General features: G+C 44.0%; 5 protein-coding genes and 1 pseudogene across 6 annotated transcripts in view; 2 read left to right on the top strand and 4 right to left on the bottom strand.

The window, feature by feature from the left end:
- The first annotated feature begins 642 nt into the window (after nucleotides 1-642).
- LOC102979220 (uncharacterized) overlaps nucleotides 643-18,066 on the top strand; it is a 25,725-nt gene continuing 8,301 nt past the window's right edge. The window contains exons 1-2 of the mRNA XM_024121835.2: nucleotides 643-1,010; nucleotides 2,068-2,072. Of these exons, the coding sequence (XP_023977603.2) occupies nucleotides 725-1,010; nucleotides 2,068-2,072 (291 nt within the window). The 5' untranslated portion in view covers nucleotides 643-724. The remainder of the gene's footprint in view (nucleotides 1,011-2,067; nucleotides 2,073-18,066) is intronic.
- Nucleotides 4,690-7,162, bottom strand: LOC114484271 (histone H4). The gene has a single exon (XM_028479427.2). It carries the CDS (start codon nucleotides 5,088-5,090, stop codon nucleotides 4,779-4,781), a length of 312 nt encoding a protein of 103 aa, XP_028335228.1. The 5' UTR covers nucleotides 5,091-7,162; the 3' UTR covers nucleotides 4,690-4,778.
- Nucleotides 9,384-10,218, bottom strand: LOC114484270 (histone H3.1). Its single transcript, XM_028479424.2, has one exon. It carries the CDS (start codon nucleotides 10,192-10,194, stop codon nucleotides 9,784-9,786), a length of 411 nt encoding a protein of 136 aa, XP_028335225.1. The 5' UTR covers nucleotides 10,195-10,218; the 3' UTR covers nucleotides 9,384-9,783.
- On the bottom strand, nucleotides 11,179-11,598 carry LOC102978667 (histone H2A type 1-B). Its single transcript, XM_007128607.4, has one exon. It carries the CDS (start codon nucleotides 11,571-11,573, stop codon nucleotides 11,181-11,183), a length of 393 nt encoding a protein of 130 aa, XP_007128669.1. The 5' UTR covers nucleotides 11,574-11,598; the 3' UTR covers nucleotides 11,179-11,180.
- Nucleotides 11,569-16,596, bottom strand: LOC102978947 (histone H2B type 1-B-like). Of its 2 annotated transcripts, none has more exons than XM_007128608.3 (2): nucleotides 16,156-16,596; nucleotides 11,569-13,201 (listed from the first exon to the last, which is right to left on the bottom strand). In XM_007128608.3, the coding sequence occupies exons 1-2, from the start codon at nucleotides 16,530-16,532 to the stop codon at nucleotides 13,180-13,182; spliced, it is 399 nt and encodes a 132-aa protein (XP_007128670.2). In that variant the 5' UTR covers nucleotides 16,533-16,596; the 3' UTR covers nucleotides 11,569-13,179. The 2 variants fall into 2 exon arrangements, with proteins under 2 accessions (XP_007128670.2, XP_028335226.1); XM_028479425.2 differs by lacking the exon at nucleotides 11,569-13,201 and adding an exon at nucleotides 14,762-14,850 and having other exon boundaries at nucleotides 16,156-16,595.
- Nucleotides 16,861-17,997, top strand: LOC102985153 (histone H2A type 1-D-like; annotated as a pseudogene).

The following is an 18,066-nucleotide window of genomic DNA, read 5'->3' as shown; positions in this document are numbered from 1 at the left end:
GGCATTTGCAGAGCATTTTTAAAACATGGCCTTGTGAGTATTGTGAAACAAACAGGAATAGTATGAGTATAAACATTTTTACGTTTCTAACTTTGATCTTGATATTTTGTGCTTTTTTTTTTTTTTTTTTTTTTTTGCGGTACGCGGGCCTCTCACTGTTGTGGCCTCTCCCGTTGCGGAGCACAGGCTCCGGACGCGCAGGCTCAGCGGCCATGGCTCATGGGCCCAACCGCTCCGCGGCATGTGGGATCCTCCCGGACCAGGGCACGAACCCGCGTCCCCTGCATCGGCAGGCGGACTCTCAACCACTGCGCCACCAGGGAAGCCCCTGATCTTGATATTTTTACGATTATCAAAATTTATTGATAATAAATTTTCGCCTTTTTAAGTATTTCTTCTACTTAGGATATTTGGAATCATGTTTCCTCTAAGCCTAATTCCTCCAAGTACTGTAGTTAAAACAGTAGCCCAGTCAAGGAAGCAGACTATTGGTCAAACTGACCTCTTCCCACCTGCCCCACCCGCCCCGCCCTCCCCGCCCTTCCGCGTGAGTTCCCGGGGCTTGGAGGCGGGATTAAGGGAGGGGACTGTTGGCGTCACACTTCCGTTTTGCGCGCTTTCCATTCTCTCTTTGGGGGGGTTGGGCGGGGGAGAGGTGGTAGGTATATAAGGATCCGTTCTCCCCTTCTTTGTCAGTTGCTGTTGGTTTGCTTCTCTCAGAACCATGTCTGGACGCGGCAAAGGCGGCAAGGGTTTGGGTAAGGGAGGCGCTAAACGCCACCGCAAGGTTCTGCGCGACAACATCCAGGGCATCACCAAGCCCGCCATCCGCCGCCTGGCCCGGCGTGGCGGGGTGAAGCGCATCTCCGGCCTCATCTACGAAGAGACCCGCGGGGTGCTGAAAGTGTTCCTGGAGAACGTGATCCGGGACGCCGTCACCTACACCGAGCACGCCAAGCGCAAGACTGTCACCGCCATGGACGTGGTCTATGCGCTTAAGCGCCAGGGACGCACTCTCTACGGCTTCGGCGGTTAAGCTTTCCGATTTCGCCATCAAGAATTAGCATTTCTCAACCAAAGGCCCTTTTCAGGGCCACCCAACTACTCATAAAAGAAAGCTGTAACCATTAGCCAAGGCACAGGAGTCTGCAGCTCAATGGTGTGGTTAAAATGAAAACTACTGAGACATCCCTGAGTCAGAAAACATTGCAGGAATTAATGTCTATATATCCATGTAACTCCCACTCTCGTCTCCATTCACTGGACACAGGTAGGGGGGAAAGATGATACTCCAAATTACTAAAGAAAAGTGGGAAAGAACCAAGTATGGCGAGAAACTTGAATCGGTTTGCAGGAACAAAGAGAAGCACTGCCCAATCAGCAAGCCCCATCCATGGATTTCAACCAATCAGAACTGATGATCTCATGTGGTTCCCCGCGGCGACCCAAATTTGGGGGATGGGAAATCGGGCGAGAAACGCCAAAGGCCTTGTTTAGAGAATTTTTTTAATTTGTGTTTTTACGGGTTATGAAATAGACTCCGATGAGACATCTGAATGGCTCTCAGTCATGTCCTGAGAACAGTACTGAAATTACCGCCGCTAATAGGATGATTTGTCTCGATTAAAAAAATAATCTCTGAAATGTTAGGCAGAAGGGGAAACCGAATTCAGACTGCCAGCAAACCCAGGGCATTGAATTCAGGCGAAATTAAAATCTCGTTTATGAAGAAAATGCGCTTTCTTCTCTTTCGGTGTCAACACAGCCCTCAGCAATTAGCCGTACTTTTTTCCTTACTTCACAGAGGAATGGAAATTAGGGTGATGGAAATGTTCTAAAATTAAATAGATTGTAGTGATGGTTGTACAACTAAGTAAATATACTAAAATTCATTGAGTTGTACACTTAAAGTGGGTGGATTTTATGGTATGTAAGTTATATCTCAATAAAGCTGTTTTACATATATGTATTTATATGTATGTGTATATGTATGTGTGTGTATATATGTATATATATATACATATACATATATATATATATATATACACACACATATATTATCACCAGGCAGGGTAGCAGGAGATTGTTTGCAGGGTAGGCACTGTTGGTCTGTGAAGAGCTTCTCTTGCTAAAGTTGAAAGTATGGCCTGCTTCATCTAGTCTGTCATTATAGCCACAGGAGGTTTTTAAGCAAGAATGTCACTAGTCCAGTAGCATATGTTCCAGTAGCATACCAGACTTTAGAACTCAGCTGGAGAAGGGATGTGAATTCACTTGAAGTTGGTTAAAAGGGAAACAGCTTATCCTCATCTAAAAAGATATTCACAAATGCCTCTCTCATTGGGTTCCTTTTTGTATCATTTTTATAGAAGGCTGATTTCAGCCTCAGTGTGTTAGATTCGGTGAGTATTTCTCCTAGTTTTTTTGGTCCCGTTTCCCACCTAATAACTGTCCTCCAAGATTTTGGGGGGAATGATAAAAGTACGGATCCTGGCTTAATTTAAACTGACAATGGGGAGAGTTCAAGGCTGCATTCTAGATGACCAGAGGAGCAAAAATGGGCCTGGTTGGGAGAGTGGTCACTTTATGTTTTCCTTAGCTGGTGTCCTGGTGTCCGTCAGGAGATATGTATTGATTTCATGTAATGTGCCAGATACTGTTGTAGGCATTGGGGTACACCAGTAAGCAAATTAGAATTTCCTGTCCTCCATTCAGAGCGTATGTAATGAAGTGTGTGGATAGTTTTCCTACACTGGAGGGAGGTGTGGTTGCTCCATAGACCAGCTTCTGTTATGGTTGGCCTGTCTTTTTTAGTTCATAAGCCGTGTAGAAAGTATCACACTCATTTTAGTCACAGCCACTACCTGAGTAAAAAATCTGAGTCTTCCTCAGGCCTAACAGTCATGAAGTCCTTGTTCAGAACAAAGATAATGCTGCCTGATTTGCCACTCCTGCATCATTTCTAAGAGCCAGAGAAAACCTGGCATGCTGACTGATTCAGGCAGTGCCAAGTCAAGGAATTGTAGATGGGGGATCAATTATGGCAGCCCTCTGGTGGGCTAGGGGGGTGGGAGAGGGCCTGAGCGCTTGTGTAGAAAATTCATGCATGCATTCATTCAACTCTGCCATGAAACGACACAAGGGAAGACAGCAGTCTATGAAGCAGGAAATGGGTCATCAGACACCAGATCTGTCTGAATCTGTCCAGTGCCTTGATCTTAGACTTCAGTCTCCAGAACTGTGAGAAATGTTTGTTGTTAAAGCACACAGTCAATGGTGTTTTTATTATACCAGCTTGAACCAAAACACCATTTTATGGATATAGATAATATTTTCTTTATCTGGTCCCTTCTCATGACAATTTACATTGTTTCCACTCATTTACTATTACAAACAATGTGCTGCATTAAACCATGTTTAAGTTCTTAGTGATCTCATCCAGTCTCACCGTATGTTGATGAGTCCCCAAATTTTTATCTAGTCCAGACCTCTCACCTGAACTTTAGAATCTCGCTTTCCCAACCACCTAGTCAGTAGGTGTCAAGAGAGAGACGTTAGCAGAGTAACCAGGCAGCAAACTGTTTTCTAGAGCAGCCATTAGTACACACCCTTTTCAAACATTAAATCAAAGGTGCTGATTATTCATTTAGCTGGTTTATCAATTTGAGGACATACTTTAAAAAACCTTTTATAATAACCATATTGTCATGTTTGAAAGTTTCATTAAAAAAAATACAGTTTACTGCAGACAGAGGAAAGAGATGAACTGGAAGGAAGGTGAAGGTGCAAGAGAGCCACCTAAGAGCCACTTAACCGCAAAAGAGGGAGCTTCTCCCTTACAACCTCAAAGGCCCTGACAGAGGCCTAGGGGTTCAGAACAGACTCCCTTAGTCTAGTAAATGGGAATTTACAAACTCTGCTTAGCTAGAGGCTTTGGGAGGGCCCCCAGCCTGAGGATGAAAATCAGCAATGCCGAGGCATTTTTAAACCCGAGATCACTGGCTTTACGGGGGGTGACGACACTCAGCATGATGCCTGGCTCAAACTCTAGAGGTACCTGAGGCCAAGGTCTGGGGCGCGACCCAGCGGAGGACGGGGAGGTGCTGGGAAGGGAGAGATCATAGAAGGCAGATCTTTCCTGACGTTGCTAAAGGCAAATACACTAGGAACTAACAGCTGGCGTCCTGCTGGCAATGTATTTTAATTGATCTGGCTTCTGACTTCTTGTGAGCGAAGCAGCACCCTCGCAGGTTCTGGCAATTTGTACAAATATTTAGTGAACCCTCCCAGGACTAAAAACAAGATCGGCGGGGATTCAGTAATGCCCGCTTCCCAGGAAAGAAACTGCCTCCTCGACGAAACTCCGGCTGGCAATTGATGCTCCTTTTACAGACGATGTGGGGTAGGCAGGATCCCTCCCGCTAGAAAAAGCCGGGGACGCCGGGCCATAAGTCCTTCATCGAGGTTACCGGGACTTCCAGACCCCTCTCTCATTAACTTTCCTTAGTCCAGCGTTAGCCCCACCCACAAGTGAGCCCTTGCAGCCTGACTGATTAGGCGAAGGTACCAATACTCTTAGCAGGTGCCCGAAGATTGGCTGATGGAGACCGGCAGTGAAAGCGAACTGTTTGGCTTGTAGTTAAGGCCACGTTACCCTTAAAACAGAACCACTTTTTTTCCAACAGATACTTTTTGAACACGGAAGTCGCGTACAGCTCTTCCTGAGCGGAGGTGGGCGGCCCTGAAAAGGGCCTTTAAAAAAAATATAGAACGAGACTTTAGCCGCCGAAGCCGTAGAGAGTGCGTCCCTGGCGCTTGAGCGCGTAGACCACGTCCATGGCGGTGACAGTCTTGCGCTTGGCGTGCTCGGTGTAGGTGACGGCGTCCCGGATCACGTTTTCCAGAAATACTTTCAGCACCCCGCGGGTCTCTTCGTAGATGAGGCCGGAAATGCGCTTCACCCCGCCACGCCGGGCCAGGCGGCGGATAGCTGGCTTGGTGATGCCCTGGATGTTGTCGCGCAGAACCTTGCGGTGGCGCTTAGCGCCTCCCTTACCCAGACCCTTGCCGCCTTTGCCACGTCCAGACATGATTACCTAAATTATCGCAAACGTACAGAATGCACTAGGCTACTACTTGGTCAAGAGCAATTATAAGCTATAGTCGGACCTCGTTGAGAACTGAAAGCGCAGGCGGGAAAAAGAGTCACTGACAGCGCCCCTTTGGCTCCGCCCCTCTCGGCAGTGATCCAATGACTATGTGGGAGAGCGAAGTTAGTAAAGAGGTTCGCTTTTAAACTCTGGATTGTTTTGCTCCCTTTGCTCTTTGCATCTGAGGCTGTTTATTTCTTCGGCTGAGAATTTTAGTGGAGGCTTATACAGTATTTTATGGCAAATACTGTACTTTCTCATTCAGGAGGAAGTGACTGTTAGTTGCTAAGGGTACCAGAATATGACTCCCCATTCCCCCACTCCCATATGCTTCTTTGGCAGAAGGACTATTTTTGAGCTGATTATTTTTTTAAAAACACCAAACACAAAAACATTTCTAAAAACAGAGTAGAATTTACTCTTTTGTGAGGGTCATTTACATTTATAAAGGGAATTTTAATTTGTGTCTTTTTCTTTGTACCGGGAAGAGAAGGATGACTAAATCACCAGAGTATCTCATCAATGAGGAGGCACTAGACTTAATTCTGTATAACAACCTTACCCTCGTTGTTCCTTTTCCTGGTAACCTCTCATAACTGGCTCTCACCCACTTCTTACCTGAAGATGGTATTTAAGGTGGTGGCTTGGGCCAATTTTGGGAGTTTACTCAGTTTTTCTAGGTATTTCTCAAGCCTATGTGAGGTATACATGTTATTAAGCTTCTGTTTGCTTTTCTCTTGTTAATCTACCTTTTATACAGTGGTTCTCAGCCAAGAACTTAGAAGGGTAGAAGGAAAGTTATTTTCCCTCCCTTATAGGTATGTTGATTATTTTGAGCTGTAGCAGAAAAACAGCAAATGCAGAGGGAAGATTTCTCTGAACTCCCATTATCTGCCTAAAGACAGATCCTCCAAAAGGAACTCCATTGTCATAAATCCCTTCCCAAGGAGTTTCATTAACTAGGGAAGAGTGACACTTATCTGAGGAAAGGACACTAAAAATTGACACCAGACCCAGACAAACCTTGGCACAAACTATTGTCCACAAAAATTAATTGTCAATCTAAGAAAGAAAGAGAGGATTTTGTTAGAGCCAACCTGAGGATTATAACCTGGGAGACAGTCTTTCGGAAAACTCTGAGGACTGTTCTGCTTGTCAGAGGTCAAAGCACAGCTATATAAGTTTTTGAGACAAAGAATCATATATCAAAGTTACATATTGAGTCTACATAGTCCAGACCTTCACATACCAGGTGAGTAGTGGGGCATCACAATCCCTTAAAGGATTGAGAAAGGAATGTTATCTCCCTAAGGAGTTACCTTGCTGGAACCAGGAGAAAATTGCTCTTTTCAATGAAGCAGGCATTCCTGTGTCTTCTAAGGAAGTCTGGTCAATCTGTAATGTGCACAATGCACACTAAAGAGGGGGGTAGTGGCCCAAATAAGCAGAGAGAAAATTTTATGTTTAGAAATTTTCTTGTCCTGCCTTAAACATAATTTTATTTTATCCTGTCATACCTCTCCCATCTATTCTTCTAAGGGCCCAATCATCTCTCCTAAAAATTATTTACTCTCCCCTAAGAGGCCTACATACATACCACCCCCCAACCCCTTTTCCCTATTAAGATGGTGTTTAAGTCTGAATTTTAAGCCACCTTGAGGAGTTACTCATTTTTCCCTGGGTCTCCCACGTATACATGAGGGCTACATGTTACTTCTGTTTTGTTTTTCTCTTGTTAATCTGTCTTTTATTTCAGGGGTCTCGTAGAGGGAAAATTATTTTTCCTTCCCTACAGCCGTGTGACCTTTAACCTTGTCTTTGTTTTCTTTATCTGTAAAACTGGGTAATGATAACACTGATGGAACTCTAGTGAAGATTTAATTTAGCTATTGTAAGCAAAGCATTGGAATAGAGATTGGCCCATGAAGTCCTATATAAATATGACTTGTTTTCAGTTGGTATTATTTCTTTTTTTGTTGTTTTTAACATCTTTATAGGAGTATAATTGCTTTACAATGGTGTGTTAGTTTCTGCTTTATAACAAAGTGGATCAGTGATACATATACATATGTTCCCATATCTCTTCCCTCTTGCAGTTCCCTCCCTCCCACCCTCCCTATCCCACCCCTCTAGGTGGTCACAAAGCACACAGCTGATCTCCCTGTGCTATGCGGCTGCTTCCCACTAGCTATCTATTTTACGTTTGGTAGTGTATATATTTCTTAAAGAATCTTCCTGGACTTGAGATATTGCCCTGAGGTCTCATCTTTACTCCTAACACAGTATCACACAAATATGCATTTACTCATGAGGATTGTTTTTTAAATCACAGCATCTAATAAAGCACAAAGCATCAAAGCATTGTTTTGTTTTTCATACGTGACATGTTAAACATGGTGGGTCCAAATATGTTCCTTTGGGCCCTCTGCCAAGGTGCACTGACCATCTCAGGCTTCTAGCTGTCCTGCAGCCAAGCCTGGGGTGCTGTTCAAATCTCCATACCAGTTTCCCACTATTGTGTTAAATCTCTTGAAAACACTCATTGAGCAGTAACTCACTTCTACTGGGACAACTGGAAAGGCTACTACTAAATTTTTAAATCTGAAAAATTTACCCTGACCTTGACTTCCTCCTCCTTTCCTTTGAGAGTCTTTATAACAAACCAAAACTCATTCTAGACTCCAACAGCATTAGCTGTAAACTTCAACCTGTGGTGTAACATCACTCTGTGGGCCTGGGTAAGAAAAACCCTTTTTGACTGAAGACCTTGCAGCAGCCATTTAAAAGATACAATCTGTACATTAAACACCCCCTTTTGTCTTCGGCCCGACCTTAGTTACTCCCCTAATATAAAATAATAGATGCTTAATGCAATGATATTAAAATGCTGGCACCACCCCCCTGCCCAGTGTTCAGTAATTTTCTTTCACAAATTTGATTTTCTTCTACGTTTGATTTTAAAATGTCTGCTGAATTTTATTTCTAAACTGAGCAGAATCTACGCAGTAAGTAATGTCAAATAAAAAGGAAATTTAGAAGCTAAAGTTAGTCTTTATTTCAAATTTCAAAAAATCCTAGAGTATGAGAGAAAATGATACACAGGTCAGGAAAATTAATAGCATTTATATGATGCTATGTGTCCCAAACTTGACGCATATTATTCCAATAACAGCCCTACGAAGTGTGTAGTGTTACCCCCATTTTTCTGATGATGGAGAAATTGATTTGTCTAAGATGACACATTAAGTAGTAAAGCTGGGATATGAACCTGGGTAAGCTAGCATCCAAATGCTGCCAGCTTGCAGAGTATACCCTAGAAAAATTAAAAAGGTTATGAATTTTAAGACTGTGTTAACCTTTTTTTCCTAGATACTGCACAGTTGTTCTGTTGAGGGGCTCAAGTAAATGAAGACTTAAAGCCAAATCCATGTTCCTTGGCTGGGGAGGGGAACTATCAGCCAGTCCCAGCCACTGGCCCCTGCCTATCTGATCCTCAGACAGGAATGGGCACTTTTACTTTTTAAAAGCTATCCTATCAGGCCCTGTACATAAAACACTTTTTCCCCAAGATACATAAAATATTAAAGGAAAAAGTCAGTGTACGTAAGAGCCAGCAGAGCAATAAACAAGAAAAACCAAGATACCTGGACTTCAGCAGGGGCCAAGAGCTGAGGGACAAAATCACCTTGGTTTAAGCCAAGGGCATTGGTGCCTCTGACAGACCCCTTATATGGATAACAAAGGTCTGTGCCAGGCAGAGGCTTATACCAGTCTGGAAAAAATAAAATGTTAAAATAAAACAATATACACAGAGAGAAATATCTTTGTCATTTTAAAAAATACATTATTTTGTAAACGAAAAGTTTTCTTTGAAACCCTGAAATGTAAATAAATCCAAGTGAACAACACAACACACATTACTGTATTTTGTGGGTTTTGTTGTAGGTGGGAGTTGGGCAAATCATTTTAGCAAGGTGAATCAATTCTCATCTCAGAGGTAGGCAGAGACTAGGAATAAGGTATGGAAAAAACTGAAGCAAAGCCTTCGGAATTGGTGGCTGTCATGTTTTTCAGCATTCTGTATTGTTTTAGTTTGTAAAACATAGTGTAAAAGCTACACAATAAAAAGGTTATTTTTCTTCTCACATTTGGTCACTATCCCATGTGTCACTTTTCACCCAGTACTGAATCCCCAAACCAAAAAAACGTAAAAGCAAGATCAGAGTCAAATGTCTAAAGTCCTATATTTGAGTAACAACTACAACAAAGAATTGTGAAAAAATTGTACAGCATAGCATACCATGGTACATAGCCCTAGAAGAAACAAAAGCAATGTGAGATAAAGCAATGCCATCAACTGGACTACTTACAAGCAGGGTCATAAATAAGGTTTGATAAACTATGCCTGAATGGCTACCTGTTAAGGAAACATGGTTAGACCCTCACCTCACTTACAACTCCAGGGATGTTTGGCTGTGGGGGAAGGGGTTGGGGCGGGAAAAATTCTACCCTAACCCACCCTTGTTGAGGGGAGAATTTTACTTCCTTACAGTACAGCTCTTCAAAATGAAGTTGTAGGTGGCTCTGAAAAGAGCCTTTGGGTTTAAGATTAGCACTTAATGGAAAAACAAGCTTACGCCCTTTCACCACGGATGCGACGAGCAAGCTGGATGTCCTTGGGCATGATGGTGACGCGCTTGGCATGGATAGCACACAAGTTGGTGTCCTCGAAGAGCCCCACCAGGTAGGCCTCGCACGCCTCCTGCAGCGCCATCACGGCCGAGCTCTGGAAGCGCAGGTCGGTCTTGAAGTCCTGCGCGATCTCGCGCACCAGGCGCTGGAACGGCAGCTTGCGGATCAGCAGCTCCGTGGACTTCTGGTAGCGGCGGATCTCGCGCAGGGCCACCGTGCCGGGCCGGTAGCGGTGCGGCTTCTTCACGCCGCCCGTGGCCGGCGCGCTCTTGCGGGCCGCCTTGGTGGCCAGCTGCTTGCGCGGCGCCTTGCCGCCGGTGGACTTGCGAGCGGTCTGCTTAGTGCGAGCCATGACATAAGCCTCACGACGAGTATTCTCCCAAATGCCAGTGAAAAGCACTCAGCCGCCCTTCTTTTATACAGCCAGGCCACCAACTATTGGACACAAGAACATTCAAAAGTACCCGCGCCCTCCTCGGATTGGTCCATTTCTGTGCCTGGCCCGGAAGAATTAAGAGCTGCTTTCGGGTTGGTGAATGAATCCTAAACCCTGCCCTTTAACTATAGCGACTCCGACGCCCTGACGTCATTTTATTTACGCTTTCGCTTCCAAAACGTACACCAAAGTTACACAAAGCAACGCGGGCACCGCCAACGGATTGATTTTTTGTGTATTTTTTTTTTTTTAAAGTACAATCACCAAAGATATTTTGTAAGTGCTTAGAAAAATTATATGGGCTGCATCTAAAAATTATACTCAGATTTTCTTGAGTCTGGCAGAAATATTGTGGAGTCAGGAAGATGTTTCTGACACGAGCGCAAAGTACCAAGGATCTGTAATTTACTCAGTCCCTTCAGGAAATGTGTAATGTTTCTATAAAGTTGAATAGATGCAGAGGTTTTGTGTGTCCCTTTAAGTCAACAAAAAATGTTGAAAGTTAACTTTGAAGAATACAGCGCTTTTCACTATACTGAAAGTGGGTATACTTTCCTCTCTCCAGTGCGAAAAACTTTCCAAAAGTCACCGCTGGAACGAAGAGGAAAGTAGTTTGACTATAAACTGATTCACCTATAGTTAATCCGGTCAATTTAAACTCGTGTGGCTTTCCTCACAGCTAGTCATTTCACACATATTCTAATTGATTTCTCTCGGGACAGTCACTTATTAGCTGTGATTTTTCGCTTGATGTCACAACCCTCATATGGGCAGAAATGAAAAGCATGACAGCTCTTTAAACGAAAAGGGTGGGTGGCTCTGAGAAGAGCCTTTTTTAAGTTGACTTTTTTTTTTTTTTGGATAATAGAAAACAAAAATGCCGTGCAAAAGTAATAAACACTTTACTTGCCCTTGGCCTTGTGGTGGCTCTCAGTTTTCTTGGGGAGCAGGACCGCCTGGATGTTGGGCAGGACGCCGCCCTGAGCAATGGTCACGCGCCCCAGCAACTTGTTAAGCTCCTCATCGTTACGGATGGCCAGCTGCAGGTGGCGCGGGATGATGCGCGTCTTCTTGTTGTCGCGGGCCGCGTTGCCCGCCAGCTCCAGGATCTCGGCCGTTAGATACTCCAGCACCGCCGCCAGGTACACCGGCGCGCCGGCGCCGACACGCTCGGAGTAGTTACCCTTGCGAAGCAGGCGGTGCACCCGGCCCACGGGGAACTGGAGCCCGGCTCGCGAAGAGCGGGTCTTCGCCTTAGCACGAGCCTTGCCGCCCTGTTTACCACGACCAGACATAACTACAAGGTCACAACTGAAAAACCTTCAAAATAAAAAGCAAACAATAAATAAAACGGCGGCGAGAGCAATATTTATACTAACCTGAGGTAGGCTTGTGCTATTCTCCCATTGGCTACTATTAAGAACCAATGGGAAATCAGAACCTGCATCCTTCATTTGCATAGAAGGCTTCCGTCTAGTGTGAGTTTTCCGTTTGTTCCAATCTCATGCAGTCTGGTGGGCTTTTAATACTGTTAATAATGCAGTCTAGGGCTTCCCTGGTGGCGCAGTGGTTGGGAGTCCGCCTGCCGATGCACGGGATTGGGGGTTCGTGCCCCGGTCCGGAAGGATCCCACGTGTCGCGGAGCGGCTAGGCCCGTGAGCCATGGCTGCCGAGCCTGCACTCCGCAACGGGAGAAGCCACAACAGTGAGAGGCCCGCGTACCGCAAAAAATAATAATAATAATAATAAAATAAATGTTGTCTATTTTGTTTTTTCAAAGCACTGTTGTTAAATGCAACCAGAAGCAGGAGTGATTATTCTTATTGTTCTGACTTTTTGCTATTGAAATTGTGACATGATTTTTGGAAAGGAATAAACGCAGAACAATTTCGAAACATAATATTTAAGAGGTAGGTACTTATATGCCCAGTGTTACTTTAACTCTTCTAACTCTTTAACTCTTGACAGGAAAGAGGGAGAAGAGGAAACAAATAATTTGTTGTCCTGGCCCAGGTCTTAAACTATCTGAACAATGAAAACTGAAGGCAAGAACTGGATGATCCAGCAAGTCTTCCGTTTCATTCATAGCTTACCTATGAGGCCTTCCAGGATCACCTGGGAGATTGCGAAACTGAGAGACCCAGTTTGTTTGCCTTTGCCAAGGTTAATGGGACCAAGGACAACAAAATCCTGGCTGAAAAACTTTGTCGTCGTTCCCCAGTGCCACTCTCAACCTTCCTACCCTCCCTCTTTTCTCACTTGGCTACCACACACAGGATTCTAATTACTTTAGAAAACTCCTCCATCATTCTCCATATCGTACTGCACTTCTTGCAGTTAGAGTGAAAATTTTGCAGCACATAAGGACTCCTAAGAAATGAGAACAAACACCCCACAGCACATAAATACTCAAAATGAGATTACAGTATATTACTATAAAACACTATATTAATATTACTACAGAGTGTTTGGTCTTAAGCTCTCATGTTGAGGAACATAAAATTAAGAGAAATTACCGAGGGAGATCTTGCCGTTTTTTCTTTTAATGGTCCATGAAATAGAAATAGATGGGGCCCAGATGGAGGCGGATTACTATTTCAGGAATTTTTGAGCACTCCAGCCTAAAAGTCTACTAACTAACAGGATGGTAAAAGGAACAAGAGCCTGGGTGTGAGAAAATTACTTCTAAACCAATTCGGTCAGAGAACTATATTTTGACACAGGCAACCAAGCAGGAGAGTAAAGATGCTCATTTCCTGTTTCCTTTTTACCTTCTCTCAAGTCTTTTGACTCCTATGACGTTTTCTCTTAACAATATTCACTTCCTTTTTATTATTTATTATTATCTTCACCATGGACAACAGCAATATACATCAACACTGGCTCAGCGTCTGAAATGTTTCAAAGCTGGGGGGTTGTATACCTGAAGTTTAAACAGTACAGCATTTTTGGCATCCAAAACTGAAAGTTTTAAGCAATAAATATTATAAGAGCACATGGAGAAGAGTAATCACTGTGAATTAGAAGGGTCAAGAGAACTCGAAAGAGATGTACATTTAGCATTTATTCAATATAAATAAATAGTGCCAAAGTGTTCTAGGTGATGACATGGTGTGTGCCCTTGGGGTCGCTGGGGAGGAAAAAATTTTCCTCTACCCTTCTAGGTTCTTCTGGCTGGTCTAAGAATTAAATTGACATGAGACAAATTAACAGGAAAAAATTAAATTTCATTTCATTTGGGGGTCGGACACAATAAGAAAAATGAGACCCAAGGACAAGTTAGGCAGTTTGAGGCTTGTTATGCCATCTGAGAGAAGAGATTAGGGGCTTGGGACTTCAAAGGGTAGGAAGGCAATTCACAGGAAGATGAAAAAAAGAAAATGTTTTGTGAACAAATGTTTGCTGGGCCAAACAGAAACAATGGCACCCAGAAAAAAAGTTTAATGAACAGTCTGCTAGGTTCCCCCCTGTCTGCACACCTCGTTCAAATTATACTGTAGTTATCTAGGGTAGTTATCTCTATCTAAAATTCTTTTAGGCATTTAGGGGGAAGGTCAGAGGTTCTTCTTGCATCTTTTGGGCCTTGATTGCTTTCAGCTCTAAATTCTCTGCATGCCAAAGTGGCACATCTTGGGAAGGCCTGCCCTGAAACCCATCACTGCCATATCAGTTTAATTATTAGACCAACCGAAGAAAATTGTTCTCCCTCCTACAGAGGCCACATGGGGATCCTGGACTTCCACCCCCTACCCAGCAATAATGAGGCACCTCCTTCTCTGTCAATGTCAAACAGGCTGAGCAAGAAACTTGGATGCCACTCCCACCTGACAATGAGGCAGTGCACCTCCTTCTACCCCAGGCGGGAGGGGGGCTGGGAAGGTGGGGGAGGTCTCTTAAAACCATAAATTTAAATAAGATCTAGAGTCTCATAACAATACCCAAAATGCCCAGGATAAGTTTATTTTAAAAAAAGATCACTGTCATACCAAAGTCTCCATTTGAGTGAATAAAGATAATCAACATATATTAAGACCAAGAGACACATATGTTAGAATTCTCCAACTAGGATTCTAAACCAGCCATCATAAAAACACTTAAATGAGCAAAGTTGGTGCCTCATCAGAATCAGCTGGGGAGATGTATGAATTTTATTTCTGGCTTCTCACAACTCCCCACATAGTTTTGGAGTCTAGCCCTGAGTCCAGGAATCTGATTTTTAATTTCCTTTTTGCTTGTTAAAGATCAGCCAGGTATCAGTATAGATGTCAAAAGGGCCTAGCTTTGAGTTTAGGGGACCCAGGTTTTGGTTTGGGCTTCTTATTTAAGGGTATAGTTTTAGGTAAAATATCAACTATTAGGAAGAAGGGGGAGAGAGGAGAGAAGAAAGATAGAAGCAAGCAAGTAGGCAAATATTATGAAAGACAAGATGGGGAAAAAATAATTCTTACCTCAGGAGATTATTTTGAAGAGGCTGATTATTTCCCAGATCTCACCCCTCCAGGGAGTGATTCTTAAACTGCAGCTTGAGTTCAATAATTTTTTTTTTACGGGGGTGGGGCGGGGGGTTAAAATCTAAAAAACAAAAATTTTAACTTCTAAGACAAGCTTCTCTTTCACAACTATGTTTTGTGTACTCTGAGATAAATGCTTCTCATATAGCAGTCAGCTGATTTGTGTGGGAGCTGGGAAAAGATCATTTAAATTTTCTTTTAAAAGTGGTCCTTTTTGAGAAATTCTACTTCCAGTTTTATTTCTTCATCCAGACACACTGTTGTATGTCACCTACATACGGTGCTCATAAACCAAAGGAAAAGACTTTTCCCCACCTTTTTAGTAGGCAGTCAACTGCTGCCCCTTTTCCTGGCTCTTTTTCCCCTCCCCCAGCCCCAGGCCTAGCTCAGCCCCAAATGACTGCTTTTCCTCAACCAAGGCTCTTCCTATCGGGATTATTTTTGGAGTCGCTGGTTCTTTGAAAAAGGTTTCCAAGAAAAATCAGCACATTTTCCTCTCCAACTGGGGTCCTCCCGGTCTGCGACGAGGTGACACCAGATGGGGAGGGCGGGAAATTCAAATCCTTTGTCCCTCCTCGAGATGGAGTGCCACCCTTTCAAGCTCTTCTAGTGGCATCCCTGAACGGTAAATGACCCAAGAAACGGGAGCCCAGATTTCAGGAATAAAAGAAAAATTGCAACGGCTTTAGATTGGCTGTTGCCATCAGTAAACAATTCTAATGAGAAATTAGAAAATCTCACTTCAACCGTGTGAAGAGAGCTTGAGGTAGTACCCTACAGAAGTGCTAAAGTTGTTGTTAAAGGAACAAGTCAATTTTGCTTACTGTTTCTACAATCCCAGAGGACTTCATGATCCCGGAGAAAATGCCATTTCCTGCCCTTTGTTCCGTCGGGACCCCTCTTCTCCCCTCCCCCTCCCCCTACCCCCCGCTCCCACCGCCCCCACCCCTGAAAAGACAGCCTGGATAATCATCTCTTCAGGGTCTTTACTCTGAAATCCCTTACCAAGGAGGGACATTCCCATCACCATTAGAAATTTCAGGAGGCTTTGTAGAAAGGAGTGAACACTTCCAACAGCTTAATAAGCATCTGGAAGTTTAATCCCTGGGAAAAGGTTGAGTTTTTTGGGTAATACGGCCCAGTAATTTATGTGTTTTAAAGCCGATAAACCTTCCAAGTCGCTTGGGGCTCTGGCTCCAAAATTGCTGTAACTATAAACACCACCGGAAAAAACACTTGAAAGTAAATATAACCAGTGGAGAATTGCATTCATCATCAAAAATACGGAAGTTTCAGCTCTTCTTCGACAAAGTGGGTGGCTCTGAAAAGAGCCTTTGGATTAAGAAGTGCCTATACAAGCACTTACTTGGAGCTGGTGTACTTGGTAACGGCCTTGGTACCCTCGGAAACAGCATGCTTGGCCAGCTCCCCAGGAAGCAGTAGGCGCACAGCCGTCTGGATCTCTCTAGATGTGATCGTGGAGCGCTTGTTGTAATGCGCCAAGCGCGACGCCTCACCCGCGATGCGCTCAAAGATGTCGTTGACGAACGAGTTCATGATACCCATGGCCTTGGATGAAATGCCGGTGTCCGGGTGGACCTGCTTCAAAACCTTGTATACGTAAATAGAATAGCTCTCCTTACGACTACGCTTGCGTTTCTTCCCGTCTTTCTTCTGCGCTTTAGTGATGGTCTTCTTAGAACCCTTTTTAGGGGCCGGAGCAGATTTGGATGGCTCTGGCATAGTTCTTCCGAAGAACCGTAGTAAACGTTAAACCGCTTTCTCCACAACTAAAATTAGTAGTGTAAAGAGTTCAGACCCCATTTATTTATAGTCGTTCAATGCAAATGAGCAATCAAGAGTTTTCACTTTTGATTGGATAGGAGTAGTACAGGTTCACTAAGGGCGGGAGGGGCGTAGTTTATGCAAATAAAGGATGCACAATTTGTTTTTCTATTGGATAGAAAAACAACATACTTTTGACCAATCGGATAGCTTACTGGGGCATCGCTGTACTGTCTGTAAAATGATTTGTTCATATGTCATCCAACGTTTTCTCCTTTTGCTCACAATGTTTGTTGTTAAATTGTATAAGGTAGTTACATCTGAACGTGGTAAATAAGTAGGCAAGATTCGAGCTAAAGCTAAAACTCGATCTTCCGCAGCTGGTTTGCAGTTCCCAGTAGGCCGCGTACACTGGTTGCTCCGTAAGGGCAACTACTCCAAACGGGTCGGTGTCGGGGCCCCCGTGTACCTGACGGCCGAGATTTTGGAGCTGGCGGGCAGCCCGACCCGCGGCAACAAGACGCGGGTCGTTCCGCGCCACCTGCAGCTGGCCATCTATAATGAGGAGGAGTTCAACAAGCTGCTCGGTAAAGTCACCATCGCTCAGTGCGGCGTTCTGCCCAACATCCAGGCTGTGCTGCTGCCCAAGAAGACTGAGAGCCACCGCAAGACCAAGGGCAAGTAAAGCCTAGACAAAATACGAAATTCTTTTTAATAAACTGTCTAGAGGTTCTTTTCAGAGCCATCTACATTTTCATTAAAAAAGTTGGTAGCCAGGTTATCTATCTCTTTTGTAAAAGACAAAGTGACGTCAAAACACTGACTTCCAGGGAAACTGGACTTCCCACAAGCATGATTTTAGTGCATACCGGGTGAAAGTTCTGTAGTCAACAAAAGCGTTTCTAAAGAGGAGGCAGAAGCATCGCTCGGGCTTGAGAATAACAAAAAGCAAAGACATTTTCCTTTTGCAAATAATAATCCAGGTTGTAAATTTAAGCAAAATCTATTTTTTTCTGACGAAAGTTTGGTTGCAGTCCAGTGTGTATCTGTCATCAAATCGGTCTTTCATGTGATTTTTTGAACACCCAGTGACACTGCCATGTAGTTTCACAAAAGAAAAACTAGGGGTTAGGGGAGCTGTGATGACCAGAGAAAGTGGCAGTCCTGGCGGTTCGAGATTTATTTAAACCTAACCCAGCTGTCTGGGGGAGAAAAAACAATTGTACTCAATTTAGTGTGTGGACCAGCAGTATTGACAACCCGCGAGCGTGTCAATATTGACCCGCTGAGAATATTGAGAATATCGGGAACTCATCAACTGAATCGGAAGTTAACATGGTCCTTAAATGTCTCGTTATGCACGTTGTAGTTGGCGGCAGGATGAAATAGAACGTATGAAAATTCCTTCAGATCCCAGAGGCAAAAAAAGGCACCCGGGGGCTTCCCTGGTGGCGCAGTGGTTGAGAGTCCGCCTGCCGATGCAGGGGACACG

This window comes from Physeter macrocephalus, chromosome 18, assembly GCF_002837175.3.
Source record: "Physeter macrocephalus isolate SW-GA chromosome 18, ASM283717v5, whole genome shotgun sequence".
NCBI classification, from domain to species: Eukaryota; Metazoa; Chordata; class Mammalia; order Artiodactyla; family Physeteridae; genus Physeter; species Physeter macrocephalus.
The sequence above is the reverse complement of the archived record's forward strand: the minus strand, read 5'-3'. Positions and strand labels throughout refer to the sequence as shown.

Bases quoted from the DNA above. Each gene is read 5' to 3' on its own strand.
- LOC114484271 (XM_028479427.2), bottom strand. From the start codon at position 5,090: ATGTCTGGACGTGGCAAAGGCGGCAAGGGTCTGGGTAAGGGAGGCGCT.
- LOC114484270 (XM_028479424.2), bottom strand. From the start codon at position 10,194: ATGGCTCGCACTAAGCAGACCGCTCGCAAGTCCACCGGCGGCAAGGCG.
- LOC102978667 (XM_007128607.4), bottom strand. From the start codon at position 11,573: ATGTCTGGTCGTGGTAAACAGGGCGGCAAGGCTCGTGCTAAGGCGAAG.
- LOC102978947 (XM_007128608.3), bottom strand. From the start codon at position 16,532: ATGCCAGAGCCATCCAAATCTGCTCCGGCCCCTAAAAAGGGTTCTAAG. The intron at 13,202-16,155 runs GTAAGTGCTTGT...TTTAAACTTCAG, and splicing joins ACCAAGTACACCAGCTCCAA to GTATACAACCCCCCAGCTTT.